Here is a 10,849-nt window from a genome sequence, read left to right as displayed (position 1 = left end):
GCGCTATAATCCACAATTTTTTCAACAACTTCTTCGTACACTGAAAAACGTAAAGAAACACGATGTCCTAATCTTATCGCCTGCTTCGATTATGATGATGTGCTTGGAATATTTCAGCTTTTTACGAGCAACGGTGAAAACTAATTCTATAATCGAAAGTCGAAACGAATATCCATGGTAACCCTGTTATGTGCTTTAGATCATCTTCGATCGAATAGTATTCTTTTATATTTTTAGAAAATTTGTTTAAATGTTTAGAAGGTTTTCCAGAAAAAATACAAATTCACTTTGAACAAAATTCATGAGTGAAATTTCGTTTAGGATGTAAATGGTGAGACGGGCCAGTTGAATCAGCAATATCTGGTAGTTTGGAAAATTCGTAGTGAAAGTTAAAAAAGATTTAGCAAGAATTAAACTTTTTGCCGTCTATAATTTCATGCGTCTCTTTTTTGAAAAACCGTTCATGTTTTCTGGTAATGAATTCCTTCGAATAGCTTCTAGAGTATTTTATTTTTTTATCTATGTGTTTGGAATAAATTTCGTAAAGACCACGATAGATAATAATAAGAGCCACACTATATTTGATGAACGAGACAGGCAGAGACAAACACTAGTCAGGATTCAAAATTTCTTGGATATACGATATTCAACATTCTATCACAAAAAAAAAAAAAAAAGAATAAATCTGTTTTATTAACGAATTTTTGACATCATCTACCTAATTGTAAGAGTATTTTCCCGATGTTGGATTATTTGATTGAGATTTATAATAAAAAGTCACGAACTTTTCGAGCAATTTAATATCTGAATAATTAAAAACCATCAATAACCGTCAATAACCAAAGGAAATTAAAAGTAAAAAATTAGAAGAGAATTAAAAGCACGAGTAATAATAAAAGATAAAAATATCAATCATTAAAAGGAAACATTCAAAGTCTATAAAATACAATGAGATTCTCGAAGCATCATAAAAGGTTACCGTTAGACTGTGTCGGTAACGTGTATATTCCATTTCACTGTTTATTCTTTAACGTTTCATTAAGTGTAATGGCTTGCTTTCCATTACCGGCAAATGTACTTTCAGTCTCGTGGTCGGTTTGTCTGTTATCCGTGCACTTGGTAGTAATTGCTGGTGAGCCTAGCGAATGCACTTACCTTAAATGACGATCAGAAGATACAAAACGGCACTGTTTGCCTGACTTTAACGTGTTCCGTATTCAGGAGAAAAAAACAAGCATTTTAACAAAACTTTAGATCCACGAGAAAAGAAATTAGGAAAATTAGAATATTTAATCAGTTATTTTACAACACATTAATAAAAAATTCCTTTTCAATCTTGCTAAATATACAATAAAACTTCACGTCATCAAGGAACGTTATGAATTTTCTGAAGTATTCCGATAAATTATTTCCGATGCATGAAGGTAAAAATATTCAATAATCATTACTCAATAATGATATCTTAGTGGGAACACGAACTCAAAATATATTTAAACGCCTGAGTATGTGTATGTATATAGATATATGTATATGTATATGTATATATGTATATATTTATAATCGCGTTCATAATAAAAGTACAATAATAGCTTTATATCAAATCACGAGAAGAAATTCAATATTCACACGGTAGGCGCGGACAATTAGCTCTTAAAGGTACCGATTTACCGAGGACTCTTTTCGTATGTTCTTTTTGCATATTTTCTCTCTTCCTCACTCTCTTTCACACTCTCGTGCTCTCTTTTTCTTCTTATTAAAAAAAAAAGCTTTTTGTGTGTGATACATCAACGAGTATGATCTCTTTTCCTTATCATTCTTCCTTTCTCACTCTTCCACTCTCTTTTTTTATTGCAATAACGAATAAAACAAACGATGCTAGAGCAACGCGGAAAATGTATAATAGAATACTATATAAACAAAGAAAAAATACATAGACAATGCAGCAATAACAACAGTTACAAAAGAAACGCAATTGGCTGTTTCGTTCACGACGGAATGACTGATACACATGCTGGATCACAAAGAAATCTGAGTTCACATGCTTCTGACACAGGATGTCAAGTCTGTTCATTGCACGAGAAGAAAGTCATGTAAACCTTTCTTTTTTCTTATACAGAGAAACAAATTCCCTTATTCTCCTGTTTCATTCATAATTTTTCCTATTTACTTCTTTCGCCTCCCCCTTTTGGTCAACCTGCTATCCTTCAACTTTCATACTCACATTATCCAATGAAACATTTTTTCATAACCTATTTTAATCTGTTAACCGGGTCATATCCATAATCTTAAAGTTAGGAGTCAATAAAAATTTTCAAATAGTTTGATTTTAACCTTCAGTGGTTATCGTCAGTGAAACTTCAAACCATATAAATACTATTACAATGTTATTATTTGTAATCACTGTGAATAATCATTCTTCTACTCTTCACCTAATATTTAATTCTGTTAAATTCAACTTTATTCACTTTTTAATCCAGGAGAAATATGCTGCAAATAACTTTCTGCGAATAATTATGATAGCCTTCAAAGATTAATTATCTCAAATATAGATATACAATTTATTTTCAGTAGAAATGAAATACGGTATTAAAATATATTCATTCAAATAAGGAGATCGTTGTCTTTGAGGTTAAGAATCTAAGTGATCTCGGTTAACAGGTTAAGATGCTTCGGATTACATTTATCTCTTAATTGAAATCAATACGCAGTGCCCTTCACCATGTAACATGAAAAATCATCAGAAATATTACAAGAACAGAATAAAAACAAAAATTATACCAGTGAGACTCGTAAAAATATTCGTAATTAAATACAAGAACGAGTCAGTTGCACAGTATACGCACCGTATTCAACTTCGATAGATCGTTTAAGTACGATACTTGTTCGATTTCGATTCACAAGCTTATTTCCACCTTGGGTGCGACGTGACGGTCAGGATAGTAGGCACTAAAAAAGGGCAGACGAAACGGTGCTGTGTCAAGGGCGTTGTAAATCAGGCACTTCATAATGTCCGTCGCCCTTTTCGTGTCGTTCGTCTACGAACCATTGAGTACTTCCGGCTTTTTAAAAAGTTAATTCGCCGTTTATACACTCGTGGCGCTGTTATGCACTCGACAAAATCAGCGATGCGCCTGACCGTTCAAAAAAATATACCTAAACACCTTGTTCACCGCCATTCACACAACCGCACTATCAATTTTATTATATAGCGAACAACAGTCACACTTTCTTCGTACAGTGTGCCAAAAAAAAAAGTGAAATGTGTCTTTACTATCACGTTTCGAACGAATTTCTCTTGTCCCTTTCGTCATTCTTCCGCCATTTTGTCCATTAGAATTTTTATATTCTTCCATTTTTTGCTCTTTATCACTCGTTTCTTCTCCTCTTCCTTCGATACATATTACTTTATTTTGTTCTTGTTATTTTGTTGCATGTTTCTTTTGTCTCGGATCACTTCGAACGATCTTAACACGCGGTTCTTTTAAATCTTGATCGTCACAGATTTTTAATAACCAACACGTAAGTAAGTTATTGGTTTATTCGTGATCTTGAGACTGAATGACCTTCTTTCAATAGGTCGTGATGGCTGGTTTGGTTGGATCGGCGAGGTTAGTTGGATTTAGGTCATTAGCTCCGTCGTGTCATCCGCGTATACATCGTCCGGAGGTTCCACCCTCACAGCTAGCTGCGTGTAACCCTTGTTCGTTTCTCTCCTTCCTGACATTGCCTACAAATTGAAGAGCATATCTAAAATTTCGGTTCTCTGATGGCAAAACGGATAATAATATTTTAAATGTAAGATTGAAATCGTTTATTAATTTGTTTTCGATTTTTGTTTGTTCTCCAATACAGCAAGAGCTGGTTTTATAACGTATTTTTAAGAACTATAAAATAGCATATGATTAATACTTTAGATGCTTTTTGAAAATTGATTGGTTTAAAAGATCAATTTAATGGAAAGGTATTTAGTCAAGAATTAAGAATGAAAATAATATAATAGATAGATTGATTGTATAAAGAGATAGATTTGAACTTTCACATAACATAAATCAGGTATATACCTGAAGAGCGATGAATATGGTAGCGAACAGAGCAACAGATATGAGACAAATGGCGACAGCTATAGTCGTAGTCGCTGTTATCGCCAGCGAAGCCGAATCGTTTTTATCGGTCGTTCCTTCGTAGTTTGCATACACTTCAGAAATAGCTGTGTCAGCCGAGGCAAATTCTGTTCCTGGCACTCTTCTTTTACCAGCTGGTGAGCTGTTCCTGCAGCCACCTGTATTAACGTTTAGAAAAACATTGGTTAACTGATTAACGCTGATTAATTCCATATTGAGCGAAATAAAATTCTGTAAAACAATTCAAAATTGAATTTGATTTTTTAATAATTCCTTACCACAATTGTACTAGGCTATTATTAATATTGTAGTGCGTACATTCATGGAATTTTTTTCTGATTTCGAAATTATATTCGTGAATTTAAACCTTAGAAAATTTATGTTCTTAAGTTATTTAATATTCCTCAGTCCAATAATGACTAATTTCTCTTACCAGTTTCCGGATCACAAAGACAGCACTCTTCAGCCAGCGCCCCCTTCTCGTTACCCGTGCAGCAAGGAACGCACTGATTGTTCAACTTATCCAGATGCAATGGTGGGGAACACGCCGCGCAACTAAATTTTCCTGGACCAGTACATCTTCGACAATCGGAATGGCAATTTTTACAGAGCTGCGTCAGGGGATCGTAGTATTGCGCTCCAAGACATTCCATGCAGAGGCCACCCTCTAGCATCGAATGGGGTGGGCAAGAAGTACATTCCATCGGCCCTTCTCCTGCAATGCATTCACGCGTTAATCTTTCTTTCACACAGACACACTTATATGAGATATACTACTACTCATAAATATGCAGACATTTTAACTGATTTATAATAATACATAGTACACGTACATTAGTAAAGAATAAATTAGTGAGAAATGAATGGCTAAAGATAATATCCAACTATAGAATCCAGTATTTATATAACAGTTAACAATTTTTAACTTATAAAAACTTCTTAAAAGATTCACTTTTAAGTACAGTTTAAAAATTACGATAAAAATTGATATACTTTTCTTAATTTTTGTTTTTTATCAATTTTCATGAAAATTTACATATATAAATTTCAATTGTTTAATACACAAAATTAACCGTGATATCTCATGAGAATTTTTTTGTCATGTTTGAAAAAACGGAAACACGCTGGTATTTCTCTTATATACCTTTGCAGGTACGACAGTAATGGTGACACTTCTGGCAGCCGAAGTTAGATTTGAAGAATCCTTCGGGACACTCCGGATGACACTCGCCTGCTGCTAGTTGCCAACCACGAGGGCAGGTCACACATTGATCTCTTCTGGGTCCGGAACACGTTTTACACGACAGGTAGCATTTCGCGCACTGACCTCGATCGCTGTAATATCTGCGTTGAAACAAGATCTTTCGTTTCATACATTTATCGACGTTCATGTTATATAAGATCGTAGAAGTTTTTAGAATTTTAGATTTCTCTGTAAGGAAGGGGTTTAAATATTTCAAGTTCTATAATAATTTAGTAAAAACGTTTTAGGTTTGATAGAAGATCATCTCTCAGTTGCTAATTCCTTATCCAAAAACTAATATATAACAAAATAAAAACTCAACGAATAGACAAGAAATGAAAGATAAAAGAAAACAGGAAAAATATTTGATTTTTCTAAAGCAAACTTACCCCTGAGCACAAGAGGACCTGCACTCTCCACTCTGGAGCTGCAATCCATCTTGACAAGCAGTGCAATTCAGTCGAGACACGCACGTTTTGCAAGTATGCAAACAAGGTACGCAGACGGGTCTAGAGGGCTGCGCCATTGAATAATAACCATCGTCGCACTGATACACACAGCGTTTCCCTTGAAGGAGTAGCGATGTTTGACAGGAGACGCAATGATCTTCACCAGGTCCAGCGCAAGTTTTACACGAAGTATGGCACTGCTTGCAGTGGCCATTTTCATAATATTCCGATGTATCACAACGATCACGATGTTCAGGAGCGCAGAGGCTTTCTTCGTTCAAGCTCCAGCCTTCATCGCAGCTTGTGCAGGTTGACATGGAGCAGGTAGCACATCCGGGTGGACATGGAACGCATTCGCGACGCTTTTTGTCCGCTCCATAACCCGCTGGACAAGACGCTCGACATGATCCTGGGATTTGTAAAATTCATTTTAAATTAAAGCTTAAATTGTACCGTTGAGTTATAGCTGACTATAATATTAGGTAGAATTGTGGTGGCACTCGACAAGCCAAATACCACCACTCGACACTAACTAGTGTCGGACGACGGCAGCGCAGTGGTTAGCACCTTAGGTTACGAACGTTTGGAACCCGGGTTCGAATTCCGGCGACCGGAGTCCGATTTTTCTTCCACGCACCAAAAAACGGAGGAAAAATCAGCAGTACCCCAGCTGTGACATCTACAGCCCCTAGCGACAATTACTCCGGACGAGGCTCAACAACTACAACTATCACGGACAACAAATACCACCTCAAACTGTGACCCCGACGTGATCGACAGCGAAACAGAGGTATGACCGTGATAGCACTACCGAGACTTCCATCATCGCGAATCTGAGGCTATGCGAGCTGGACCTACCGCTACGATGAACACGGAACGGCCCTTCCATCTTCAACAAACCTGGACACCTCACCTCCGTTCGACGCGCAAAGCAGGTGACAGAATACGAGACGATGACCAAGCCAGGAGTGACGTAGCCATCGCAAAGTTCATGGCCATCACCACCAGCACGTCATACTAAAGAAAGGAACAGAGGCCTACGACCGTACACGGAACGCCCCGCACCGTACCGAGAGGTATCCATGGCCATATCGAAGACATCGCGTAACATCTGCACGGGTAGGGCAACAATCGGCTGACGCTTTACCACATTAAGATCTATAACGTTATCATTGGTAAGGGGCTACTGTGGCGGCACTCGACAAGGCAAATACTACCACTCGACATTAACTAGTGTCGGACGACGGCAGCGCAGTGGTTAGCACTTTAGGTTACGAACGTTCGGGACCCGGGTTTGATTTCTGGCGCCCGTGGTCCGATTTTTCTTCTACGCATCAAAAGAGAAGAATAATTAGCAGTACCCAGCAGCGACATCTACAGCCGGCAACTACAACTATCGCGAACAACACATACCACCTCAAATAATAAATTCATTCGAATTCTTTTAAAAGAACATGTCAAGTGTTTATTGCTTTCATATAAAATCTATTCATCTTATTTTATGGTTCAATAATACCAGTTAAAAGTTAAGGGTTGATTTAATACTTAATTGTGGTTTGATTAATTTATCGAGGTGAAAGATACAATTTTTTACGTCTAATTTTGTTGTCAATTTTTATTTGGACCAATTAGTTATGAGAAAACATAACAACAAATTCCACCACGACTTCCAGTACTCCTTATTTTTATTCCATTCAAACAGAATAGCTAATGGAGAATGAATCGATGAAACTTAAAAGCATGATTTATTCGAAACACTGAGCCTCTTACGGATACCTAGCTACCAAGAGAAATAGGTTTCTAGGTTATCGGTTGCACCCGAGTGTCGTTTTTAAGGATTAACGTCCGGACGACTACGTACCGTTCAGAGAAAACAATCCGGGTCGACAGGAGATGCATTGGTTCTCCGCGGTGCCATTGCAAGTTTCACACGTGGAATGACACGGTGCACAGTTGTAATCTTGTGTTTCGTAGGTGTACAGGGGACAGGCTGCATAACACTTGTTTTCGTACATAACAAGGTGATGCTCGCAACTGGTGCATTTGTCCGGTCTGTCCTGGCAACTGGCGCAATTCGCCTCGCAGGGTACGCATGTACTGTTCTCTGTATCTGGAAATATCCGATCACTATTCATTTAGATTGTTTTTGTTATAATTTTTTGTCATTTAATATATTTGTTGCGAGTAATGCACATGGTGCTTCCATTCAATCTTTTGTATTTCCTGTCAATGCATAAACAGCGTCTACAGTCTATTGATTAGATCTTCTAAGTAGAATAATTTTACTTTAATAGACTATATGCATAAAATCTTTTGTTGTTCATCCAAATTAATTTTAATTAACAAAGAAAAAAAGGAGAAAGAAATGGATCGAGTTAATTTTAATTCAAATTCAACGGAAATTATTCCTCGTACTTTAGTATTTATGAGATCTTTAACTTTATCTTCTATTTCTGTTACTAATTTTAATTCGAGAAAATTTAGAAACAATTCAAAAAGTTAGTTTCAATTGAATAAACTGAAACTATTTTACTAAATTTTCTACTTTATTTATTATTTTACTTTACCAAATCGGTTTTATTTCACCGAAAGTACACTTACTCTCGTAATATCCTTCCGGACATTGCTGAAGACACACTGCTAGATCAGTAACTCGTAGGTGAGCAGGTGCGCAGGAGAGACAAGAATCCTGGCCAGCCCCAGCACAGATTTCGCAGGATTCATGGCAAGGCCAACAGACGCCACCTTGATTTGGAAAACTTCTCGGCGGACATCGACTCACGCACGTACTGTAATAACGATTTTTCAAAACAAAAATTCTCTCTAATTACCACCTTACCGTCCTAAATGTTTTCATCTCTTCTTCTAAGTCGTATTCGAAGGCTAGCTAAGCATACCTGTTAATTACACACTTTATTCGATTTGCCAAACGTATAGGTAAATCTTCCTTGTAAAAAAGCAAACAAATGGTGTTTGAAAATTAGATATGCAATGCAAATATAAAGAAGTTAATACTGTTTCTACAAAACAGATGTACGATGAGGTAATATAGGAAAAGTAAAAAAATTTTAATAACGTTGTATGTGTGCATTGTTTCGTTCCTAGCGTGCAGTTTTAAAAGTTCTTCTTTAACATCTTATTTTTAGAACGGTGTAATTTAGAAAAATTGCAGATTTTTACCGCTATCTTTTTACGAAAGATACTTTTGCTTCTAATTGGAATGGCGAAACCCTTTGTCCGAAGTTTTTCAGCAGGACAAACGCGGAAAGATGTATGTAAAGTATAGAAAGAGGAAAATATCGAGCGTTATAATTGTAGCACATGTAAAAATTCCTCTTGGCCAGCGACAGAACATTTTGCACAGAATACGTCGGAAATTAAACCTGTTTTGTATGACGTGTTATTTTCAGTTATATATTTTTAAAAATTTATGTGATATTTGAAATGTTTTTACTCATTAAACAAATAAATTTGAATATATAATCATCAATTATTTATTTGAAAACATGTATATGAAACTTAAAATATATCTACTGAAAAACAAATAAATTTGAATTTAACCTTTCCACGCTCGTTAACTAATTGCTAATTAACTAATTTAACTAATGCCATTAACTAATTTAAAACGTTACTTTAAAATGTCATCAGATAAAATCATTTTAAAAACCTTGCAAGTCATTTCTTCGGTGTAGATCTGATGCTACTTCAAAAAATGTCGGCACAAAGTGCAATGCTCAATGCGATTCACCCGAAAAACCATAAATATGTACCTATGTTACCTAATAATCATCGTGGAAGCTTAAAATCTCAAATAATAATGCTTAAATTCTCTAATAACTTCCTACAACATTTAAAGTTTATATTATCTTCTATCTTTATCTGATAATACTTATAAACAAAAGACGTATTTGTATTAAAATGAGACCATTACAATAAATAGCATGCAAAAGAAAGCAAGTAACAAAAACACAAAGAGCTTGCTTACTTGTCCAACCGGTAATTCTTGCAAGCAATGCACTGCGTGGGTCCTTTTCCATAACATCCCTGAGAATCACATTGAGGATCGCAGTCATGAAGAATCTTTCTAGTAGTGTCCAGCGAGTCATCTCCGACTTGAGACGAAGACGATGGCGAATCGAAAGAAGATGACGTATCTCCAGGAAGCCGATTGGTCAGGATTGGCGCTGAAGAACCATCTAAAGTTGCCACTGATGCCTGGACATTGGATGCAGCTCCGACATAGGGGTAGCCCTGGTAGCCCTGAAAGGTAGACGAAGGAAAGAAGTCGACGTCGCCGCGATGGCCCAGCGCTAGCGGATCATCGTCTACAGGAAATGGATAATGCGCGGAGGCGTACGAAGAATGCGCTTGTACCGGGTTAAATTGTCGTGTCCGTATCCTGATCGGGTTGGTCGCGGTTCCGTAGAAGATCAACTGCCACTTCTTCAGGATCCCTGTAACAGTAAAGATTATAATTATAATATTCAATAATAAAGTCGATATTTGTCATAATTGCAGATTAGAAAAATTTAATTTTGTTATATATGGTATTGCAAATCTGAATAATCAAGTATAGTTATTAATAGTATTTTTCATTTCCATATCCCTCTTTCGTTAAAAAAATATTTCCGTTAAAAAATTTCTCCACTAGTTGGATATATTTATCCTTAGATCTAATTGTCCGATGATAGCATGAGTGACGCGATTCCTGAAAAAATAAACATTAAATTAAATAAAAGAATATCTTCTATTTATCGTAACTCTTAGATAAAAACAGTTGCCATCTGTTAAATATTTTATAATAAAATATAATGTGATAAAGAACGTTTAGTAAAAAAAGTTACACTAATATTCATAGTGTATCAATTTTAAACTTCTTTTTATAATTATTAACCGTGTTTTTTTTTTTATAAAACTATATGTTTAACGTTTATTGTTGTAAAAAGTTTAATATATTCTTCATTATATTTTAATTTCAATATATTTTCGAAATTATGAATATATGGCAAAATATAATTGGATAATATGACAAAAAA

At 35.8% G+C, this 10,849-nt stretch overlaps 1 protein-coding gene across 3 annotated transcripts in view; it reads right to left on the bottom strand.

Moving 5' to 3' along the window:
• Positions 1-1,460: 1,460 nt before the first annotated feature.
• The window catches only part of LOC100644491 (furin-like protease 2), a 414,191-nt gene continuing 404,802 nt past the window's right edge, over positions 1,461-10,849 (bottom strand). For 2 of the 3 annotated variants that reach the window (XM_012313541.3, XM_048410525.1), the window contains 8 exons: positions 9,799-10,267; positions 8,415-8,602; positions 7,675-7,923; positions 5,754-6,222; positions 5,266-5,465; positions 4,555-4,836; positions 4,062-4,279; positions 1,461-3,727 (listed from right to left, as the gene is read on the bottom strand). In XM_012313541.3, the coding sequence (XP_012168931.1) occupies positions 3,620-3,727; positions 4,062-4,279; positions 4,555-4,836; positions 5,266-5,465; positions 5,754-6,222; positions 7,675-7,923; positions 8,415-8,602; positions 9,799-10,267 (2,183 nt within the window). In that variant the 3' untranslated portion in view covers positions 1,461-3,619. The remainder of the gene's footprint in view (positions 3,728-4,061; positions 4,280-4,554; positions 4,837-5,265; positions 5,466-5,753; positions 6,223-7,674; positions 7,924-8,414; positions 8,603-9,798; positions 10,268-10,849) is intronic. The other variant, XM_003398861.4, reaches the window with a different exon arrangement.

The sequence above is a fragment of the Bombus terrestris genome, chromosome 11, assembly GCF_910591885.1.
Source record: "Bombus terrestris chromosome 11, iyBomTerr1.2, whole genome shotgun sequence".
NCBI lineage: Eukaryota > Metazoa > Arthropoda > Insecta > Hymenoptera > Apidae > Bombus > Bombus terrestris.
This window is presented reverse-complemented; position numbering and strand designations above follow the sequence as displayed.